This window comes from Corvus moneduloides, chromosome 2, assembly GCF_009650955.1.
Source record: "Corvus moneduloides isolate bCorMon1 chromosome 2, bCorMon1.pri, whole genome shotgun sequence".
NCBI lineage: Eukaryota > Metazoa > Chordata > Aves > Passeriformes > Corvidae > Corvus > Corvus moneduloides.
The window spans coordinates 81,648,462-81,673,386 of record NC_045477.1 but is presented as its reverse complement, the minus strand read 5'-3'; the positions used below and the strand labels follow the sequence as shown (position 1 = coordinate 81,673,386).

General features: G+C 40.3%; 1 protein-coding gene and 1 long non-coding RNA gene across 7 annotated transcripts in view; one reads left to right on the top strand and one right to left on the bottom strand.

Annotated features, from left to right (window-relative positions):
- FARP1 (FERM, ARH/RhoGEF and pleckstrin domain protein 1) overlaps positions 1-24,925 on the bottom strand; it is a 205,426-nt gene that overhangs the window by 58,177 nt on the left and 122,324 nt on the right. For all 6 annotated transcript variants that reach the window (XM_032100083.1, XM_032100082.1, XM_032100080.1 and 3 more), the window contains 4 exons: positions 11,278-11,382; positions 6,818-6,860; positions 5,634-5,712; positions 3,107-3,204 (listed from right to left, as the gene is read on the bottom strand). In XM_032100083.1, the coding sequence (XP_031955974.1) occupies positions 3,107-3,204; positions 5,634-5,712; positions 6,818-6,860; positions 11,278-11,382 (325 nt within the window). The remainder of the gene's footprint in view (positions 1-3,106; positions 3,205-5,633; positions 5,713-6,817; positions 6,861-11,277; positions 11,383-24,925) is intronic.
- LOC116439953 lies at positions 16,996-18,992 on the top strand. The gene is made up of 3 exons (XR_004238350.1): positions 16,996-17,119; positions 18,309-18,404; positions 18,506-18,992. It is a non-coding gene; the product is annotated as an uncharacterized LOC116439953 (long non-coding RNA).

Sequence of the window (24,925 nt, the reverse complement as noted above, 5' to 3'; positions counted from 1 at the left end):
CCACCACTTCCTGGGGAAACCTGTTCCAATGCTTAAATTTCTTCTTTCCATGAAGAAATTTCTCCTAGTATCCAATCTAAACCTTCCCTGGTACAACTTGAGGCCATTTCCTATTGTCTTATCACTAGTTACCTGGGAGAAGAGGCCAACCCCCACCTGGCTACACCCTCCTTTCAGGCAATTGTAGAGAGCAATAAGGCCCACCCAATCCTCCTTTTCTCCAGCCTAAACAATCTCAGCTCCCTCAGCTGCTCCTAATAAGACTTGTGCTCCAGAACCTTCCCCATCTTCCTTGACCTTCTCTGGACACAATCCAGCACCTCAGTGTCTTTCTGAGGGACACAAAACTGGACACAGGATTTGAGGTGGGGCCTCACCGGTGCGGAGTACAGGGGGACACAAAATCACTGCCTTGGTGACACTGATGCTGGCCACACTATTCTCGATAGAGGCCAGGATGACACTGGCCTTCTTGGCCACCTGGGCACACGCTAGCTCATGGTCAGTCCATCTTCATACATCACGCACTCACTGTACTGCATCGTTTGCAGTACGCAAGTGTCCTCTCACTTCTAACACTTTTTACAATGCTTTTAAGGTATTTTTGAGTGTTTCAAATATAAATTTCATTCTGTAATATACACGCTAATTTAGCAGAAACCTATTTGCTGTCATATTATGATTTTATGATAAGTAACAGTCTATAGCATTGACATAAGCTTGCATACATAATATATGGGCCTCCAGGAATAAGGTATTCCCCATGGAAACTGCTCATTGGCACAGCATTAGTAAGACATACAATAACTAACCTGCATTCTCAATCTTTCCCCTTTGACACCATCACTCTTATCATCTGTTTACTTTGATTTTTATTGCAGACAAATACATATTTTTTTTACTACTGAAAAATAAGCTAGGGACGAAATAAATAAAGACAGCCATGCAGGTAAGATATAGCTATAGACTCTTGCCAGAGAAAATTTTCACAGAAAAACGTTCATGAGATACAAGACGGACAAATAAAAAAGACAACTGCAAACTTCTAGCAGAGGTTTCTAGCAAACACTCCTATGCAAAAAAAGGGAGAGGGGGAAAATCGTGAACAGCAAAAAAAGAGGCCAGATTACAGTCAGGAGACGTGGAGGGGAAGCACTTCAGGTGCACCATGAGGCACAACTTCCCTCTGCCCAAAATGGCAGTTCAGATTCTGTGAACACTGTTTCACTTCTGCATGATGAAGCTCTTCTCTCTCTTCTGACACAATGAAAAGATTCTGTTTTTCAGTACAAAAGTAGCTTACCTTGCTCTAGGCTTACCACTTAAGGAGAGTACTACTTGAGCCCTAAAATCCTAGTTCAGAATCACTCCGCACCTCAAGGTCACAAGTGAAAGGGACAGAAATTTCAAATGCACCATGATCACTTCAAGCAAACCGCAGAAAATTATATAATCCAACAATGTAATGCATCTCATTATCACAAGAGCAATGGTGATAATTTGCCACTCTGCACACCTTGGAAATGAATGCTTCTCACCAGCCTGCACAGGTGTGTAATGGAGGAATTTTGAAAATCCATGGAATTAAATTTGAGTTTAACTGTGGAGCAGAGGGACACAGACACCTTGTAAAGGTGAAAGGACATCCTATATTTTATCCTCTTATGCTGTTGCATTAGGAAAACAAGCTAGCAGTTGCACTCTGAACCGTTTGGACTCCCGAGCTGAAGACAGCTCAGTGAAGAACTTTAGTAATTAAAAAGGTCCAAGTAAGACATGAAATAGGATCCAAGCAGAGATAATAAGGAAAACAATGCATAGAAAGTATAAGTGCTCAAGAGAATATGATCAGAAAGCAATACCTCAAATGAAGAGAGACACATGCATTAGGGTGTTCACTCCTCAACAATTTTCTCTGGTGCACAGACATTTAGTAGGAAAACTCAGCCTCCTGGAATGCAGTTTAGCAAATGAGACTCAATTTCCCCAAATGATCAAGATTTTTTTTATTGTCTGAGATGAAAGAAAGTCAGAACTAGCTTAACCAAGAAAAGAAATACAGCTGGATTGCTGGACACTGTAACGGGAAAAACTAAGAGACAAAAATCTCACTAGGCAAGGATTTCATTTTTTTAAAGTCTGTGCTGCCAAAATACTCAATTTTAAAATGGTATGAGGACTACAGAATTTCACAGCTTCTTACTGCTACTCAGTCACACTGATCAATAATGACCATAGCAAACAGTACCACAAAATACCTGCCTTTCCAACAGCAGTTGATGAGAAACCACCCTAACACTCTAACAGACTATGACAAAGGATCTTGAGATTTATCTGTTCACCTCCAAAGAGCTTCCAAATGCCTTTGACTGTAATTTCCATACAACAGCATTACAGTGGAAGTACACAATACTGAATTGTACAAAGATCATTCAAAACAACATCTATTACAACCATTATACTTGCTGCTAAGTGGTTTTTCCTAATGTTATTCTCAAGATGAGTATCCATAAAGTTTTGAAAGGGAAAACATATACTGTCTTTCAAGTGATGTGGAAGCTAAAAGAAGCTTTGATGTCATGAACAGAATTAATGTATGATTCTGCTGGACAGTGTTATTATGCATACTTTGCAATTAAAAAAAAAAAGGGGGGGGGGGTTTAAAATCGATTGTTTTCTTTTCTTCCCTATCAGTTTCCTCTTAGGACTGTGATTTAGTCTGGCATTCTAAGCATGTTTATTTACTACATTCTCTAGAAAGCATACAGATCTCCAGGAATTTGAATACCCTGCTGATATGATGCAAAGTATAATAAAATGGGATTTCAGCAGAATTCAATGTCTGCCACTGCCTGCAAAGTCTACTTTTTAAATCATCTTTGGCAGCCCATCAAATGCTTTGAAAATTCAAATCCAGAGACCAGAAACTCTTCTTTATCTGAAACAGTAAATTATCTGTATTTGAACACCACTATACAGAAGTACAATAAATTATCCATATGGCTTAAAACTGTCCCTACAGCAGCTACTAACAGGTAACCCTGCAAAGCATGTCCAGCCAATCATCCTGTTTATCGGTCTGGAAAGAAGAAAAAAGAGAACTTACACTGTACTATATGTGAGAGTAGGAGGGCAGTGCTGGTATCATTACATGTTAGCCTTCCCTGTGCCAGGTCCTGCTTCACTTGCAGTGCAAATAGGTACCTGCAAAACAAAAGTGAACAAAGAGTTACACAAAGCAGGAGGGAAAGAGGGGAAAATATACCAGCTCTGGCTTTGACTGCACGTCCCCTTCACTTTTTGGAATCTACAGAAGTGATCTGAATTACCTAAGTTTAGAGGCTAAATAAACCCCAACAGATACTGTATTACTGCCATTAGAGCTGTACATGGTGGCTGCTTTGAAAAACCAAGATAACTCTCTTTTTCTCTCTTCCTCCCTCCCTTGGAACCAGAGCAACAAGATATGACAGTGCTAGCAAATGTGACAGCTATTAAGTCCTCGGCAAGAGATAATGCAGCTGCTTCTAACCATGAAGAAATGACAGATAAACCAGTGATTTAGAGTTCTCAGTTGGTTCTTGTAGAATACAAAGTAAACTCTAAACTTCCACCTTGGCTCTCACTTGGGAATGAGGCACAAAATCTTGATCAAACAACTCTAGCTAGCTAGCTAGCTCTGATACCTTTGTGGCCCTAATATCTGCACTGTCCATGTACCAGCCCTTTCTAACATTGCCTCCAAACCATTTCAGCCATGCAGGGCAATTCTACATTGCCAGTTTAAATGCTGAGACAACAGAAGTCCAAGACATTATTTCAAAATTTAAATTTCTTTTAGCTTCAACAGAAATTGAAATGGCTTAGTTCCACTCTGTATCCAATTCTTCCCTCCAAAAAAACCAAAAAAGCTAGCAATGGGCATTTATTTCTCCTACAGCTGGTCTGAAACCTGAAGTGGTGAGACACACCTTAACAAGCCTTCCAAAGGCTGCAGCTCCTCTGGAGAACTCGTACAAGGATCTCAATAATTTTAGTAAGACCAGATTTTTATAGGTTTAGAGAAAAGCTCTCATTTGAACAGTGAGTTTCTGAATGAGAAGATGTAGGTACACTAAATGAAAAGGGCAAGCTGATTTGAGGAGTATGGAAAAGTACCACGTATGTACAAACTGAAATAATACAGCAGATCTACATAATGTCCTTTTGAAACCTGCAGACATCTGTCTACCCATACAAAATTCACCCTGGTAGAGGAACACAGCACAAAAATCTTATAGTCTCTTCTTCAAGTGATGAAGCAGTTCCCCGTGTATATGCTTTCACATCCTACACATTGCTGTGTATATATCAAGTCCCTTAGCATACATATTTAAAATCTAACCACAAAAAGTCATTAGGATTAACAGACACATCTCCAGATACAGAGAGAGATCACCAAAAATTAATTTACAGTTCCCATACTAAGAAACTGATATGCAGAATATCTATTCAGAAACAGGAATGTTTCGTTAATAACATCACATTTTGAGTTTTCATTCATCCCTTTATTCTTTTTACTCTCTCTTTTATTCTTTAGTCTTTACCAAGTAAATACTCCTTCTTCCTACCCTACATTTCTACTTTTCTCTTTCTAGGCCATCAAGAGATATCAATATATTTTTTTTTATTCCAATGCTCTATTACCAAAATAAAACATGACAAAGATAAACAGAACATCACAGAAGTGGACTTGTTCTTTATAATACAAGTCATAAGGACACCAGAGCTCTTTGCAAAAGAGGACTTTGGCTTGTGAGAAGATTGAAAATAAAAACTAATAGTGAAAATTCTGAATCTGAACAGAAACATGTAATTAAGAACTAGTGATACTGTAGACCAGAAAAAGAGTGAAAAGACAAAACAATGCTTCTGACCATAAAGGAAGGACCTGATAGTGAGAAAGAACCTTAACAGGTCTCTCATACACATATTTACTCACAGAAAAATAGGACTCTTTGTGCCAATACGGTGGGAAATTCAAAGCTTAAATGAAGTTTTTGAAATGTACTGAAAAGCATTTAAGCATTAGTATTTAAGGTACTCTGTCCGCATATGTACGTGTCTTTCCCTACATTCTTATTTTTCATTTTATTCCTTCTCCTTTGCATTTTTCCATTTCCAAAGTCACACTTCCACCTGTGCAAACCTTTGGCACTTGTGTTGGCTATACAGACAGGGTCCAATGCTGCTGCAAATCGGCAATTCACAGAAAACAGCTCTCCCCCAAATGAGGGTGCAGAGTCACACATGTCCCTTGGCAGAGGGGTACCCCAGGGTGCCAATACATGACTTGATCATGCCAAACAGAGAACTCTGTTGCCAAACTGACCTCTCTTGGGATTAGTAAAGCTCTCCCAGGACTCCATATCCAAGGAGGCAAAAGAATCCTGGACTTTGCAGAACCTCTCAGCACAGACTGCAGCTGAATCTTAGGGCCCATTTTTTCAGGTGCATTCAAGGCTGGGACAAATAATACCAAGCTAAAAGTAAGAGGCAGTCATTAATCCTCACCCAGTCATCTCAAATTCAATGTTCTCTCCCCTCTGTCCATCAGAGATTTAACAAGAAGAAATAGTCATGCAGCTACTAACCTTGTCAGTTCCTCCTGCAGCTGAGCATGGTCAGGTGGGAAGAATTTTACCACAAATTTTACAACAACATGCTTCGGTCCTAGGGAAAATGTCACAGGAAGTTAACAAACATCAATAACATGCTGGCCAAATATGCACAATGATGTCCAAGGGATGATTCGTGTAACCTGAAGTGCATACTGACATGCTAACCTCTTGTCCTTTGTTGGTATGCAGGATATTTGGAAACTGCCCAACAAAATTCACACACAATAAAAGAGAACAATAACTTGGTCAAGGGCTATTCTGCTAAAACCAAGTACGTTTTTAGTAATTACATCAGTTGATCCAATAAAATATATGTGTATCTACTCTCCTTGTTTCAGAACAGGAGAGAGCTAAAATACACTCCACTTTTTTAAGTTGACTAGCAAATTACTATTTCTGTTTTAAGAACAGCACATTCATTCCAACTCTTACAAGTATGACCAGTGACAAAAGGACCATTGTGTCCCTGTCTTGTGAGAGGGAGAGGTGCCAGAGCACACACTCAGACTAATATGACCAGAAAAGCACCTAGAAAAACTGAATCTCAATGGCAAAGCTCAATGAATTAAGAACTTGGGTGATATTTGACAGAGAAACAAAATAACCAGAACCTTTCCTGTCCACTTCTACTCTTTCCAGAGCTGGTGGCTATTTACAATTTCCTGTTCTTTCCCACCACCCACTGTAACTTCCCATATCCCAACTGTTTCCTTCTCTTGGTCTCTAACAGTCCCAGGTTCTGCAGCAATGTCCCATACAATTGTAATACATCTGCTAGCTCCTTTCCAGTAATAAAGTTTTCCTGTTCTTTTTCTTCCATTCTGATTCCTGCTACTACCAGTCAGCAATGTATGTTCCTTTAGTCCTTCTTTTACTGCCCTCTTTTTCTCTACAAAATTGTTCCCTCCATTGCCACTAGTGCCTCTTCTAGTGACTGACTAAACCCCAGCCTCCTATGGGGTGGGGTCAGCCCGTTCATATGCTCATGTGACATAACTTCACAGGTGCATCTTTTAAGGATAGGCTGGAAACAAAAAAATAATTCCAACAAAATTTAGTGCAGAAGGTTGAGAACATAAAGATTGCAACCGACAGAGTCCTAATTTATTCAAGTACTCTCAGACTGAGCAACGAAATGTCAACAAGGAAGTACTTACTTCTAATCTGTTTCATAACAGGCTTCAAAAGATCGAGCCACACCTGAAAACAAAAGAAGGTGGTGTTATCATCTCTAGACAAACTTCCAGAGGAGCATTTTTAATTGCAATACCTAGATTATCAGTTACTTACTTATTTTTTCCAGTGTGGTCATTATGCTTTCCTTAATTATACATGGTGGGTTTTCTCCCCGGAATTCTGGGAGATGCTCAGGAAACAGCACTGTTAATGGGCACAGCTTTCAAAGCAGTAGAGATTCAGGGAGCTGGGAAACAGTGAGGAAATCTCCCCCTCACTTGTCTCAGACACCAACAATCACAGAACATGTGGTCAGGAACCATTAATTTTGTGGAAAGAACAGCTGAAATGAGGAGTTTAGGAAAAGACAGTCTTACATAGTCATTGAGTTCCAAACCCTGATTAATCTTGAGAAAGGGAAGTGAATGGAGGTTTTCCGTGCCTTTGAGGCTGGGAATGCTGGACAAATGGAGAAATGAGATGGCAGCAGCCTCCTGGTATGGGGGACCTAATAGGAATCCCAGTGTGCGGTCTGGGCATAAATGCGGAGCTCCGTTGCTGAGCTCCATGGAGACAAAGCAGCCTCCCTCCCACCACCTGCAGAAGGAATGGCTGTTTAGATCACAGGTGTAAAGCAGACAACAGCACAAGGTGGTAGTTCACTTGACAACCCATTTTCTAGGACAGTGTGTGGGTCTTTCAGCTTTCAAAAGCGACATAGTGGGGGGAAATACAGTTTTGAGAGCCTATCCCCCCAGCCTGCAGTTTCAAGTCAGAAAGGCTGGGGCAAAACGTTACAGAAAGCCAAGGGACAATCACGCAGAAGGTAAAAGCCAGATGAGTCACAGGGCCTGGAGACAGGTCGTAGTCCTCAACTGGTAACTACCCATGCCCATGATTTATATTTTGTTATCTCACTAAATTGCACAGGGCCTCCCTTGAAGACATCTGGAATTTGTGGAAGAACACCCTACAACCACCACAAAGGTTAAAGACATTAAAAGCCAAATTAACGGAGTCCTCGTCTAGAAAAAGAGTATGTATTAAAATTATTACTTCTTCGACCTTTAATAATTTTAGATTATGCAGAGACTGAAACATACTCAAAATATCCATTCCCTAAAATCACCTGAGAAGCCAGACAGGAGCAGGCCTGTGTCACTGCTGTTAACTGCTCCAATGCCATGTGCCATTTTTATCATTGCTAATATGAGTAATTCCAATTAGCAGACACCTCATGGCCCTGCCCTTTCTCATACACTAATGTTACTCAGTTGAATTCTTCTTACATTTCTCAGTCTAGAAAAGTCTTTTTCTTTTTTCAGGAGGTTAAAGAAATTTGGTTATCCAGGAACAGCAATACAGTTTTTATCACATTAAACTGGTTCTGACACACTTTGACACTTGAATAACTCAAAACTTTTGTTCCTGGAAGTTCGCGTGTACATAATCTGCAACAAAGGTCAGGGGCTTTGCCAAGTTTAATGGGAGAGAAAAAAGACATTTTGAATATGAAACAGCCAATTTACAAGATTATGAGAATAACGTGTTTTACTTGATGCCAAAAAAAAAAAAAAAAAGAGAGAAAGAAATGTCTCTTCTCCCCAGAGGTGGTTTATGGTAACAGCATGAGCACACAAGTGCACCATTCCTCTCTCTACTTTCCCAGCCATCCTACAAGCAAGTTATAACATCCTTGAACAGACTGCTGGATACTGCAGATCTGTGTACTGAATGCATGTAGTGAGAAAGGTGGGTCAAAACAACAATGTCACCAACTATCATCAAACCCAAGCAATCAAAACTTCTGCATCATGCAGCTCCCACACTGTATCTAAACACCATCAGTCTGAGACTGGTTTATAAACTGGAAAGGAAAACTTAATTAAGTCTTAATTAAGATTAATGTTCTTCATTTTCTCCAGAACTACAAGGCTAGACTTTTTATTTGTTAAACAAAGGCTGGCATTCCACGATGGTGACCAGATTTCAGCAGCTGGAGAATTGGGGCAGACATCAAGTGTGATGAAACTCTGTGAAACCCCAGGCTTGGCGACAGTGCCTTGTTTTTCTCCTTGTCCCAGCAGGAAGTGGAGCACTCAGACCCTCCACAATCATCTCCCATACAGATCTTGTTTGCTCCAAGCATGGCATGCTTGAATGTATACAGCTGCCAGGAAACCTGACTGTCAATATGTCAGATATGAGGTCTGGAGCCTTGCATGTTGAAATAAACACAGCCAAATTGTGAATATATGACTTCACATACATATGATTACATCCAAACAAATATGCTCTAAATATTTATTTTTCCTTTTACATTGCACTCGACACTGCAAAAGCAACTCATTCTCTTCAGATGATATGAACATAAAATATGCATGAGTATTTTATTTCTCAGACATACCATTAACTGCAAGGTTTTTTACTTGCACAATGCTTGAGTTCTACATTATGGCCCTTATGAAGCTCAGAAAATTTTAAATCCCATGGGAACATTCACCTCAATGCATCATATAAACTGGTTACAATAATTTAAGTGTAAATAACACTCTCAGAGTGCTGCTCCACATTGAAACAACAATTCATAATCAAATCTTCTGCTTCGGTTTCTGTGAGTTGCTTTCAGGTGGTTGAAGGCATTAATTCCACTGAATTTCACCCTTCTTGGGGCACAGATGACTAGATATGGGCAAGGTTTGTGGAGCCCCTCATTCTTCAGAAGCAGAGACTGGAACAACCAGCAAAAACATGGACTGGTGCTCTCAGATATTTGGCTAGTACTCCCTTTTGCAAGAGTAGGGGCCAGCTGAGTTAATGCTCAGTGCATGGAGGCATTTTCCTTCAGGTCAAACTGGCACAGGGCTTAGGGGGTTTTCATCACCTTCCTCTTCATCAGAGCCCTGCATCCCCCACTGTGATTGTTTGGACATATTTCCAGCCAGTCAATTCCTGCCACTGTGAGGGCTTCGGGCGGTGGCAGCACCTCAATCTCTCCTGTGTTCTGCCTCAAGCAAATAAACCACTTTGTTTTCACAAGACTGAAAACTGTTAGTTTACTTCAGGTCTCTGAGCAAAACTCAGTCAGTCATCTATTTAAAGCTTAATGACCTGTGAAGTAGAGAAGGTTGATCAAATGACCTTCTCTATTTTCTAGAACACTAAAAAGCAACTTTATGTACAAAAGATGTTAGGATTTGTTTCAGTTTTACATACATACACCAGTAATGCCGGAATGTCATTATTAACATGGCTACCTGGACCCTCTGCTGCAATGGTACTGTACAGTTGCACTGTTTAGAAAAGTTACATTAAGCTCTCAAGTTACCTCGAGCACTAGCCAAGGGTATCTGGCAGAATACTAACCCTTTTAGTGAGCTGTGTTTTATGTAATTCCAGGAGCACACTGTGAAGTAGATCCCTTCTAAAGATTAACATCCATTAAAAAAAAAATTTCCTATTTAATTATAGTTAGCCTAGAACACTATGACCACTAGCATTCAGTTTTAATGTCTATTGTCTAATGTCTGTGCCTGTACTAAGGCATGACAGACAAGACATTCCTACTGTTCATTTCATTAAGAAATATTGTTCCTTATGCATATTTTAGCTCGATGGAAAGAACACAGATTTTTTTTTTTAACAGTTGTCCAAAGTCATCTCCTTTAGGTCATCCAGGCTACTGGTGCAAAATTCACCTAACAGGCATGAAATCCAATGTATATCAGAATGTACTGGCAAAGCAGTCCAGGTAACTAGCACACATGCCAGTAGGTTACACGATAAGTAAAATAAAATAAACTTCAAAAAGAAAGTCGCTAAGAAGAAAGACTAAGAAGTTGTTAGCCTATGGCTTTCTCTGCTACATGATACTGGTAGGGCAGCGCCTGAATGTTGCCAGCAGCTGATCTCAGATTCCCGAGTGTCAGGACCAGGACACCTGCCTGTGCCACACAGCTCCCCAGAAAGGACTTCCATCAGTTTTTGGGGGTTCTTGGATTTGCTTTCCTTTTTATTAACCTTGTTACATTTTATCTATCCCTTTTCTTGCCCATAATGTTTTTCATGAACTCTATCACAACCATTGCAACTTCTCTATCAGCAGAGAAAATTTATTTCTGAACTCCAAATCAATCAGGACTATAAAACCAAGAGTTGAAGCTCTGCCTTTGAATTCTGTACAGCAACTTTGAAAAACAAAATGCTTTCCCATCTTGTGTCTGAATTAGCCATTACTTTCAGCGCAGATGAAATCTGACAGGAACAATCAGGTCTTAAAAACATTTCTTCAACTCCAATAGGCAAGAACATTTATTTTTTTTTAAAGTCCTTTCCCTTTTGAAGACTGAGGATTAAATATATCTTACAAGTAAGGAGCAGAAGGAGAGAATACTGGGTGCATACAGATGAAAACCAGCTGAACATTAATCCTTTTACATACCATCATCTTTTTATGATCTGGAAATTCAAGGCCAAAATAGTCGCCTTCTACAAGGTTCAGGTGGTTGCAAACAGCATCATGCAAAACTTTCCCTGGAGCTCTTTGCTGTAAGAGGAAAACAAAGCCTGGGGTTACAAAGATGCTTTTAATTGGCAGAAAAATTATTATGCTAACTAATTATTCAGCAAATAACACTGTCAAAACTGTTTACAAAATCAGTGGCTATTACAACCATACCCACAGGGCAGTTGACAATAATTACACTAGTTTTAAAGCTAAAGAATATATCCATCAATCCATGGATGGCAGCTCTGAATCCATCTTCAGTGCATTTTTATTTTTTGAGGGAAAAGTACCATGAAATAGAAGATGTAGAAGAGGGGGACTTGGGATATAATTTTCTTATGTCTACCAAGGCTAATTTCTACTGTGATTTTTTATTTTATCCCAAGGCCCTTCAAGCCATGTCAGGCAGTGCACATCTGTGTACAACGCCGCGAAACCAGGACATTCAGCAGCAGACCTGTCATACAAAACACCAAGGACCGAGGGTTTGCTGGATACTGCTTGATATGCAACAGGCTCATACTTCAGATGGGCTCTGACTTCATATGGGCTTATCCCAAGCTTCCTGCTGGGAGGCACTGAGGCTGCTCCCAGCCTGTCTGTGCTACGCTGGCAGAGCTGGCAAGTAATTTGGAGGAGTCAAACACACTGAAAGCCTTCCCTCTACAAAGACCAGATGTTCTAGCCCAATATTAGCTCCCAGAGCCACCACTCTGCTGATTGTAAGGATTCTTTTCATCAGCCCATCCATTAAACCCACACCTGCAGAAAATATTATAAATTGCAGTTCACCAGCAAGTCTTCTGCAAAAAAGAGTCTCTGTATAAAAAGGCCAATCAGTGAAATCAAATATTTTTGTTCCTTGGACAAATGCAGCTATTTTAACTCAAGAGGCCCTGAAACACAGGTCTATACTCACTTCAGAACAAATAATAACCCACTAAATTGCACAAACCCCGCTGTTACAAGAGACCAATCACATCCTGGAGAACTGGCCTTGCATTCAACCTACAGACTGGCCCCTTCCCTTTCAGCCCAGTAAATAGTAAGAATAAAATAAAACAGTAGTAACCAAGTGAAGAAAAGACAACCATTACAGGTGGGCGGACCAGCTGACCTGGCCCAAACCTGAGCCTGAGCCCAAGCCCACATCCTGGCACCTCCAGGCAGTGCCCATACCCACAGCCTACTTGAGAGTGGGCAGCTGCTCAATCCCACCTGCTCCCAAATGCATCATAATGCAGTCTGGTCTCTGTTTCACTGGGATACTGAAAAATAAATAGATAGGCTTTTTCCACCCAGGGTAATAACTGGTTTTCAGCCATAACTTGAAGCACAAAGCATCTTTCCAAAGGTGGTTTATCTAACATTCTCTAATATGAACTGTGAAAAGTAAATACCCAGTAGTGAGGCTTACACCAGAGAAATTAAAGTGATGACATTTTTCTAGGGAAAGCACAGGATGTATGTGCCACCACAGCAGCACTGTCACCCTGGTCATGCAGGACACAATGACTGAACCCTAGAATGCTGGCTGGTTTTGGAAGTCTGAAGGGAAGAGCCGAGCTCACTTCTCCAAGAACTTGCTGAACAGGTTTTTACCCAACGTACTCCCAGTGCCTCTGACAGACCTATGCCAGCAACAAGTTATTAACTGTTTGTTAATATTTGTTGTAGCAAATATTAGCCTCATGAATACTGTCAAAAAACACGTCAAGAACAGTTGCAGATAAAAGTACTCATTTTTTTAAGCATCCACCATAACCTTGCAGTAACTAAAGTAATTCATAGTAAAATGCCAAAAGGATACAAAGAAGGAAGGAAAAAAAGAAATTTTTTTTCTAAATAGAACACTTTTGATCTGATGCAATGGCATCCAAACTAAGTCTCAAGTGCAAGTATATTTGAATACACTCACTTCATGTTCTCCAGCTTCATTAAACCAAAAGCATCCCCAGTGTTCACCACCCAGCCTGCACTGACCATTGCACCTTGGCAGTTCTAACAGAAAGCTTCCCACACTTTCCACTCCATCTATCACTGCAGGTAGGCACAAACAATCATGCACTATCTCAATGAAAGAGCTTCCTGCTGAGTGCATTTCATTGGAGGCAACAGAAGAATATTAAAAACATTAGACTGAGTGTAATAATGATATTACTTTACTGCTCTGAAAACACACCTACAAATTATTTAGAAGTAAATACTCCTGCTTCCAGACTAGTCTCAGGTCTTCACAGTTTGGCTGGGGCTGCTAGAGAGAGGAAGAATGGGTTTATCAGTTACCCTCACAGCAAGCTTTCCTACTTGTGCGCAACCAGAAAAATGCTAACGTGCCTGTGAGTGTGTGTGTATGTCTAGCTAAAATATTTGATGGACTTCTGTCTGACAAAGACCAAACTTCATCTTTTCTCACAGGAAAAAAAAGCATCTCTGAGTGGAGATTTTTGAACAGGAAAGAAGGCAGAGAGCCCACCTGCATTACCACACTGCTCAAGGTTAGCTGAGGAGAGCACGGCTGTCTGATCTCAGACCATGAGTAAAAGCATCTGGTTAAAACCTGCTGAGTGTTTTCATAAAGGTTTTTTTTTTAATAGGCATTTAAACGATGGAACAGCAGTCTTGTAGTATTTATGTCACTTGGCATTTTCTCTGGAGTATGCCTCAATAAAATGAAATGCTTCTCACTCTAGTATTTGTAAATATTATTATTCTAAACTTATCTTAGCTTTGATCAGTCTACCTCAAAATAAAATCTGACAGCTCTCTAAGGAAATGCTGTGCATATAAAATCTGCTGAGATTTAGAGCCTGATGAAACACCGGTCTTGCAGGACCAGAAGGAGTACAACGTCCACAAAAGCAGGAACTCACAAGGTTTCAGAGAGATGTTGATTCAGTGCAGTTCCATGACATCCCTACTAAAAAATTTAAACACAATAAATTAAAAGCTCAGTCTACTGGGTATGGAAGCAAACCAGGAATCATTCAGGGCACAGTAAACAGGAGCTGACAGAGGGAGCATTCAGGAATGAGTGCGCCACACCGATGACATCATCTGAAGTCAACAGTTGTGCCTGACTTTAACATGGTTACAAGGCCTAAGAAAAAACACAAGTTTTCCACAGATCTTGGAAGGCATTTTCCAACCATGAAGCATGGCCCTGCTGCCATGCCTCAGACAGCAAGTACTAGGTAAGCTACATTGGCTCCTGTTCCACAGCCCTGTGGCAGCATCTGCATAAGCCAGAGCTTGGCTGCTTTCCCTGCTCCATGCCAGCACCAGTCTGCTCCATGGGGGACACCAACATGGAAGCATGAAAGCAATGAAGGCTGGTGGCAAGACTATACCTCCAGACCACTTGTTGCCACAGATAGCACCGCCCTGTGAGGCAGCAAGGGAAAGGAAACAGGAGGGCATGGTATACTGGTGGAATACAACTGGGGGAAGGTCACATGCAACCCCCAGGAGCTGGGAAGCAGCTGCAGCAGGTGGCAGTCCCCTCCTCCTGTTTCTGTTGACAGCCAGATTCCTGTATAATCAATGAAAAAATATTGCAGCTCCAGAGAACAATTCTTCCCACCCCAAACCAGCCACCCGAGCACACTGGCAGGGAACTTTTCCTAAGCAATACAGGGGTATCTTTTACCCTGACAACAAGGAGCCCTGACATCTGCTTTAACGATCTGAGATGAGGTGAGCCCCAGCCAGACTGATATACCAGAGAATTACTATTTTTCTTTTGATGTGGTATTTACTTACACCAAAATAATATTATAAATTTATTACAATGAAAAGAAGCTGACTTCCAGCTACACATCCTTATTGCTTAATGCATTTTGAACTGGTCTTTCATTTAGCTCTGTGAAATCACATTTTAAAAGTCACTTTACATTTTCATGGAACGTCAAGTTCTAAATTATGAATAATGCGCATCCCTACATTTAGCTGCAAGCTATGAAGGTACCCAGTCAGACTAGCCTACTTTACGCATTATACATTCAACATTTTGCTGTCTGCTCATTATCTCAGTCCTACTCAATTCAGCCTCACTCTACTCCCACCAAAATCCAAAACAGTATGTTGCTTATGATCTTCCAATGGTGAATATTTTATTAGGTTCAACAATTCTTTCATGTTCTAGCAAACGCCAATCATTTTAAAAAAACACCCCTCTAAATGATTGTTTAGGCCATTCTTTGACATATATTTCAACACATTAAAAAAAAAGAAGTAGGTTTGGACACATCACACCACCTCCCACGGTAAATTCAGCAATTATTTCACTAATTATCTACCAAAAAATAAGTACATATATTTACGGTCAAATAGTGGTTTTAACATTTTTTATCTGTTCAGCCAAATAATCTCTGACCCCAGCCTGAACAAGATCTTTGATCAAAAGGCTTTTGTTAATTTGTTTGTTTTTACATTACTGAGCAGTAATGCCAGCTTAAAAAATCCAAATCAAATAAACACCTTCTTCTGAACATCTGAAAAATATAAGTCCCATTTTTGGTTGAAGTAAGAAATAGTTTCACGTGGAAACACAGACTACTCTGTTTTCCTTCTCTTCTTCAAAACTGCTGCAAATGGGTCAGAAAGAAGTTTGGGTTGTTTTGGGTTTTAATTACACTTGCTTGTACAGTAGTAGCAGCTCACAGGAGAGAAAATAATTCCTTCATGTTCATCTAAAAGAAAGGGGTACATTCATTATTCACACCTGCCACCGTATAAAGGCAGGTCTTTCTTCCACTTATGCCCTGTTCCTACCACATTCTGGGTGCTCAAATGCTCTGAAATGTGACAATTTGATCATGCTAAATATTTCACAAATACTTAAATACTACATGGCACAAAGGTTAAACACAAGGTTTAAAACTGTATTTGCTCTTTCATGGTTAATCACAAAAAAAATCCCTGATCACATCAGCCAAATCAGATTGACAAATTATTTTTATACTCCAATTTAACAACTGCATCGAAATGATTGTGAAAACTTCATTCAGTAATTTCATTACTATTTCTAAAGTCATACACAGTTGTAATCACTACTAAAAATAACAACCCCACATTCTTAACAGCACAACTTTCTCAGTTATTTGAAACTGTTAAAAATTATGTATGTATCTACAGTTTTGAAATGAAAGGAAAACAACCAACAACTGCTCATGATAAGCAAATAGTATAAAAATAACCTCACGGATGAGATTGAGCTCAGGGTTCTTAAACAAATGATCCTGTCAGAAATTTATACTTCAAAGAAGGCTTGAAAACTACTCACAGGAGAACAATGCTGTCAGCATCTGAAGACAAATTTCATATTTTAAACAGTTCTCCTTTCTGGCATAAAATGAAATGCATAATTCATATTTAACAAAAGTCTATTTCCTGAAAGGTGGGATTAAAGGCAAGAAGCACTGGTCTGAGCGTTGTTGCTCTGGACCTAATACTGCCAAGACACTTGGAGATCCTCTGCCCTTTTTCTCTTCTCCTCCCTTTCAAAGTGTAGGTATTAATCCTATAGGAAGGATTAGATGACTATAAAAATAGCATTAGACCATAAAGATAGCTCTTACACCTGGGCTTACTATCTTTTACCTGGCTGTTCAGCTTAGACTGGGTAGTTGAGAAGTGTTGGAAGAAGTGTAATTCCTCACTCCTACACACCAGGCCAAAGAACGGCGGAGAAGTGACACCTTCGAACAGAGCAGCCACACGCTCCCACCACTACTTTTGAGCAGGCAGATCCCCACCCCAGACCTGCAGCCACCAGGTATGCATCCCAGTTGAAAAGAGGGTGTAGAGGAGGCAGATTTTTATGATAACCTAAAGGCACCTCGCTCCTTTTAAGATATTTTCCATTTGAATGTAGTTGAAGGCTCCACTCCTGGCACGTATCCCACATGCTTTTGCACAGACTGTGCACATACCATCAAAGGGCGGTCTGAGGCCAAAAGCAGTAACAGAATAAGCCTCTTATGCTGCCTTAAAAACAGGCAATTGATCATCTGCTGTGTGTGTACAATGAGACTATTTAGCATTCTTTTCTTTCAAGATTTTAGTGGTCTGCTTTTACACTCACCACATAAACTGTATTCCCTTCATGCCAGTGATTGCCTTCCACAGTCTCTGATGTACACTTTTACCCTTTGGTCAGTTTTAGTGGTGGTGGCACCTTTTTTTAATCAGCATGATTTTAAGATATGGTACTTTTTACTTCAGGTATGTTTTACTGCCCTTAAGAAAACGCAGCTGCAGAGTTAGACTTCCCCTGCGCCCCCGCCACCTATCAGCTATGACAAACTTCAACAATGACTATTTTAGGAATTTCGTTGCTAACCAAAAATCAACACAGCAAACAATTAGTGAGGCAAAAAATACAAAGAGAAGGAGTTTAATAACCCTCTAATTTGCTTGCGTTTCTAGCATGGTCTCCAAAAGAAAATTGCTGTTTTCTACATTTGAAACATGGATTTGTTATTGTAACCACAGTCTTGGATTTCTGATCGTGACAAACTGGTTTATGTCAAAATATTTTCTAAAATAGCCTGAAGCAGAAGGACTGCTCTTACTAGACCTTAAACTCTCTTCCAGTGCCCAAAAATCAAATTTAGTAGAAATAGCCAACAGTAAAATTCAGGTGAACAGTAAATACTAAATAATCCTCTTTAACAGTTAAATTGCCGTGGAAGGAAAAAAAAAAATATTATCTAGCAAAGCTAATGAAAAGTTTTATGATGAGGCTATTTTCAGTACTGCTTAGTTAAGGTTTTTCTTATAGCAGAATCAGACTAATACAAAATTCAGCTACAGTAAATCCTCAGGTAACTATACATCTCCATAATTACAGTATAGTAAAGCTATGGAATTGGAGGCTCTGCTTGGTCTACTTTCACTTGGCTCATAAAATTACAGTTTTGTACCTTAATGGGCAAACACCACCCACACTGTATTTATTATAGATGCCATTTCAATGTGCATGAGAGGACACAAAAATGGAGGAGAGATGGGCTGGGCACCTTCAGAACTGAGCCTTTTACATCACAGACCATCTTCAGGTATAATGCTCCAATAATTTGGTTTCTTTGCAGTTCTTACAAATGCAAACTGATATTAATACTGATTTTATTTGCCACCTTTCAATTACTCAAATTTCCAGTGGACAAGATGTTTGTTACTGCAGAATCAGCAGCAACCACCACAAAGTTAGTGGAGCCCTTTGCAAAGAGGAAAGAGGAAGAAACAGGCAGATTCATGGAGCCTAGAGAATTTCCTCCTCAGGTAACTGTATGGACAAAATTACACAGAATTTATTTCACACATTCATCCCTCTGCCATCAATGCCAAATTAAAACTGAAGCTTCTCATTGGCTAAACACCACGAACCATATAAACCAAAAATATTCAGATAGTCTAAGTACACATCTGTTTATTACAAAATGTTAGTCATGGTGAAAAACATTAACAAAATACTTCATGATTAGTTTCCTGGTTCACTGGTTCCTTTGGCTCTATTTACAGCATTTTAACTAGCTGGCATTTAACTCTCAGTTAGAAAGTACAACTGATCTTGTATTAACTTTTCTGTACTGATTTTACAAAATCCTACATTTTACACATATGCACCTAAAATTCACTTTATCAACTTAAAAGTGGTGCTCTGATCACACCTGCTTATGAATTCAGCTGGAAAACTTCATCGTTATCTGCCTAAAAATCATCTAAGAAATTGTCCCAATGGGGACAACACACGCCTTCCCATGAAATGTGACTGCAGATCTCAGTAATGCTGAAAAACCCCTAACCTCAAAAAATATCAAACTGCAAAAACAGGTCTCTGCAGAAGCTAATTAGTCCTCCTGGAAAAAAACAAAACCTTGTTTCTTGTAGTACAACCATAACTTCCTTCAGATAGATGTAAAACATTTGTGGGAAATACGCAGTGGCAGAGCAAGTCTTTTAAATAACTGTTTAAGGCTGCAAAATTTCACACACCAAAAATTAAATTCTTAGACTTCCAGTGGAAACCTCTTGGCAGCACCACTGTTACTAAACCCAAGTTACTTCCCTTGAACATCATTAAAATGCACAGTGTGGACAAGAAAAATGAGGCATTAGAAGAACAAAACTTACTATGAGAAAACTTACTAAAAATATGTCATCTTATTCCCTAAATTAGCTCCTGTAAATGCTGAGTCATCTCTGCCTAATTTTACTAGCAAAACTTAAAGTGGTTTGTGGCTGTTCTTTCTCCCCTCAGCAAGGCAACCATCAACTGCTGGAAGTGACTATTTTCCTTTCTGAAGAGTATCATCCTCACGATGTATTCCAGCTTCAGAGCCTCGACACTGTGTGGTTATGACTTGCAAAAACCAGAGCCAGCCCATCACGAATTTACGATCTTGGTGAGAGTTGCAGGGTAGATGCATTAAACAGTGCTTTCCTCATGATACGAAGCAAACTACTTTGCAAATCAGCATGTAAGAAAGGTGAAAGGCAACAATACTTTTGTGCTATGTGGCTTTTTTAAAACCAGGCGTACACTAAAAATTCTCTGAAAAGCTGTGTCTTGTTCGGAGAGGCAACAAGGGACAGAGTCACACCAAAGCCATTCCAGATATGACATGAAAACCTTTAGTGAAGACACAGGGATGCCAGCAGGCATCTCTCTGACGAAGATTACCTCTGAATTATCTATGTTTAATTGACAGCCAAGGGTGTAACCAGGCAGATGTCTCCATCTGGCATGAGCTGCACCTCCACCATGAGGCTCTGCCTATAGGGATGTGCCTGCCAGTGTTCTGCAGCACAAGGATGCCCACAGCACAAGCCCAGCATGTGCGCTGTGGGCACTGGCTTTGGAAAACATGCCACAAGATTTGTTTTGAGAAACTAGATGGGAGTTTGACATGAAGCTGATAGAACCTCATTTTTCAGAACATTTTCTTTATGGAAAGCTGTTTCACTAAAGCTCAACTCTGGAACCAAGCATATACCTGTCAAATAAATGTTGATATTACTTTCTCTCCCTGCAAGCAAAAAACTGAATGAGTTTAACCCCCGGCCCTGGCGCTATTTAGCGGCACACTGTGCTCGTTGTTTCTTGGGAAGAGCTGCAACTGAGGCTCAGAACACTCATTAAAAATACCTCAGATTGAATTTCATAGCCGACAACTTTTGAAAAGGAATATAATGGCACCATTCAGTGCTTTCAGTGTAATTCAGCAGCGTAGCAGCCAGCGTATAATTGGGGATGGAAACCCCAAACTCTGTGACACCCCTCACCCCTTGCCTCCCACTTTACCACTCCTCTCTCTGCAAAAATCATTTAACCACCTTCTCAGATTTTCCTTTTTTAACATTAAGAAGTGCTTGCTTCTCTATTTTGTTTTCTTTGCCTGCTCATTTTTCCTAATTTTCTTTCCGCATAAGTAAACACTTTAATAGAATGAAGAAGTAGGCAATTCTTAAGTCATCAAATGTGAAAACAGAACCCTTATATACAGACTGGAAACATGAGAACACGAAGTGTTATGAGTATATGGGAGTTATTACTATAAAACCAGATTGAGATGCAAAGAGGCTATTTACTATTTTTATTTGGATACATTTTAGTTCAGCCATGATTGCACTAAAATCCCTTGAAGAAAATAATTTCATTTAAATGCAAGAAGCCTAAGACCTGGAAAAAAATTCTACAACAAACCCCAACAAAAAGTAAGAGGTGTTCAGGCAAAATATTAAATCCTAAATCTAAAGCAAAACTAAATGGAACAGGAAAAACCTTTCCATCAGTCTCAACATTACTATTAATCTCAGAAAGAGTTCACACCATCTGGGACTGTACATATTTTACTTTTTACTTTATCAGAGGAAGGAAAGCACATTTTAACAACTGGATACAGAAGTTTCCAAAAAGGACACCCCTAGATGAAGCCTTCAAGCTGTGGCTGCTGCTAACCTATAATGTAGTCATTTTACACCCTAACTTTTTGTCTTCAGCTAGGCCACTGATCCAGCTGGATCTAAGAGCTCTGACAGCCAAAATGCAAGGCAGGGTAAGGAAGCCAACCTTGCGTGCAATTTAAATTAAGAGTTTCTGTAGGACCCTTCTGGTACCAGCCTGTTTTGCATTTGGCCTGTCTAAAGAAAAGCTTGGCTGCAGCATTCTGCAGCTGCTCCAGATTGGATGTGGAGTAATCTTGTATTTGAGCGTGAAACTGAAAGAGATGATCTGAGCTCACTTCTAATGAGCAAAATGCATACCAACAATGCATTTTCACGGAAGAAAAACTTGCAAGAGCAAAACTAAGCCTCAAAAGCGATCTCTTCTTTAAGTATCTGAAAGGCAGAACTTTTGAGTAGTTTTTCGCCAGTCAAGTCCCCAATACACAAGAGTTCCTTTTTTGGTTATGCAAGATCTGTCACCAACTTGATGGACATACAGCAAACGTATTCAACATTTCTCTAAGCAGCCTCAAAAGACCTTAAAACTGAATATGCTTGGAGTCTGATCTGTCTTTTAAACATGCAAAGACACAGGAGAAAAGGTGAGAACTGTCTCCACTCTTAGGGTATTTGTAAGGGGAAGGGACAAACTCTGTTTTGTGCATCACTGAAAAGTGCAACCTTTAGTCTGAGACACAAACTAGAGTGGACAGATGAGTTAGGGGAATTGGTATGGTAATGATGCTATGATGATTTTTTGCCTTTTCTTTTATACCCCTTTTATATACCTTTTTATAGCTTTTTTGTATTCTTAGTGGGTTTTGGCCTACATTCTTAGACTTATTTTGTTAAGCTAGGAGACTAAACATCTTAGAAGCCTTGTAGTTAGGGATCAGAAAGCCCCAGACACCAAGGTCCTCTCCAGAACACATTTTGTAAACTGAGATAGGACCATCCAGGGGGAGATTCCTCGGGGAGGGGGGCTCACTCGAGCCTCTCACTGGGGAATCTTTGATAGATATGCTAATTAGTAAAACCTATAATGTTATACCAGATCTTTTGTGGGTGTGCATTGCAGTGTGCATTTCGGCGCATTCCACCTGGACACGTGGACCTAAGGATCCTTAAAATAAATACCGAGGTAAAACCCCTTTTTCCCTTCTAACCATGTTTGATTCTTGATTTTAAGACCAGGAAGAGGCATCAGTAAGAGTTACAATAATGGCTGCTTCTACCAGCAGATTTCAGAGGCACCTCATAATGATGTAGTCAAGTCACAATTTCAAGGAAAGATAAAAAATAACTACCTCCCTTTTTAATACAACTACAGCTTTCAGAAAGATCCTCAGGAACTTTTCCACTCTCCCTTTGCAGCCTGCCTGCAACTTGCAGTGTCTCCTCACACAGCAGATGCTCTAAAAAATCCATCCATGAGTCACCTCAGGTCTCTGAAAGGTGGAACTGCCTCTAGACTGTAGCAGTCTGATGAATGGTTTTGTTAGTGAACAACACGTAACCGTGGCCATCACTGACGGGGAGCACAAGTGGAGTGGTGCTGGTGTGCACTGCGGAAACTGACTTCACCTACAGCCACTTCAAAATCCAACCTGCTGGAACTGACCTGTATGCTGAACCTAGCATCAAACAGCAAAGCAGCACAGGCAGAGCGAAATCTGCTTATACATTTGTGGCAAACCCGGGAAAGAAGGGATTTGTGCTCGTATCTCTGGGGCAGGAGGAGGTGAAGAGGGAAGAAAGGCCAGCAGGATTTCCAAGCTGTACATGGTGTCTGTTAACAGCACGTGGTCTGAGCTGGGCAAAAGCCTCTCATTAATCTCCAGAGAGCTTCCTCCTGACTGTGAGCAGGATTTTACTTTTACCTAGGTGGAATATTCAACTTTCAGCTGATTTCCCACTGCTTCTGCATGTGTGTGTGTGTGCATATTTATGTGTGTGTACCCTACAGAATTGCCTGTGCCTGCAGTTAATGTGAAATACTTCAGAGACAACAACTTACACCTTTCTGCTTCACTGCTCATTCAGCCACACCAACTGTTCAAGCTAAGGAGATTCCCAGGAGATCTGCTTTGTGTCACCCAGATAGAGGCCTCAAATATCAAAAGAAAGCATCATCGTTTACTACCACAAGTGCATAAACGCAGCCTCTGAAACACAACTTTTATGGCTTCTATTTTGTTTTCATGTACAACAATATTTTCCTTTATACTCTGTTTAAAAATGTGTGTTGTACAGAATTAGTTGCTGTGATTTGGGCTTTGGACAAAATTGCTAAAATATATCTTTAGGCACAGCAGGTTTACAAAGGCAAATGAGCCACTCAACTGTTTTTTTCTTAAGGCCAGAATACAGCACTGCCATATTAGATACCACTTAGATATAAAAGAGCTTTATCAGCAACAACAGGCTTCGTGGGAAACAAGCACTCTCTGTTCAAGGTACATCAAAGAAAAGTCTTTGGGGATGTGCTATCAGAAGTCAAGCATCAGGCAGCCACAATGCGACTTCTTTGACCACATTTTCAGTCTTACGTTGAATTCCTCCAGAAAGAGTTTTAATCCATTTAACTTTGAGGATAATGTGTGTAACTGGAAAAGGATTTGATTTTATCTAATTTGTGGGTTTTTCTTAATGCTGAAACCCCAGTCCTTACACCCTTAGAGACAGAATACATCTCATTTTAAATTTACATTTGTAAATATGCTTTGTTTAATGTTAATACCCAGGTAACTTAGAGATTCCTGGGCTACGTGAGAGCAATACATTTTATTTACAATGTAACAACATAACTGGATCATCGAATCATAGAATATGCTGAGTTGGAAGGGACACACTAGGATTATTGAAGTCCAACTCCTGGCCCTGCACAGGACACCACAAGAGTCACACCATGTGCCTGAGAGCGCTGTCCAAAGGCTTCTTGAACTCTGTCAGGCTGGTGCTGTGACCACTTTCCTGGGGAGCCTGTTCAGTGCCCAACCACCCTCTGGGTGAAGAACCTTTCTCTAATATCCAACCCAAACCTCCCCTGACACAACTTCAGGCCATTCCCTCTGGTCCTGTCACTGGTCACTGAAGAGATCAGTTCCCTTTGTGGGGAAGGTGCTGACCACTATGAGGCATCCCCTCAGTCTCCTCTTCTCCAGGCTGAATGGACCAACTGACCTCAGCTGCTCCTCATACAGCTCCCTCTCCAGGCCCTTCACCATCCTCTGGACATTCTCTAAGAGCCTTATAACTTTCTTATTTTGTGTTGCCCAACACTGCACACATGACTCAAGGTGAGGCCGCAACAGTGCAGAGTAGAGCAGGACAATCCTCTCCCTTGATTGTGCTACAAGTGACTATTACCGAGATGCCTAGTACGAAACGTACTAAATATACTTCATCTTTGCCTATTTATAAAATGTTAATGTTATCCATGTTCTCACCAGCCCTCAAGTGAAGTTCTGTGCCAGCATATATACATACTTCAGTGATCTCCACCAAAACACTGCTGTGCTACCAGCTTCAGGAACTATCTTTCTTCATCATAATTTACTTAGAGAAGTCAGAAGACCCTGTCAGACTCAGAATAAATCTCCTTAGGGAAAGAATTTTTGTCTACAGAAGA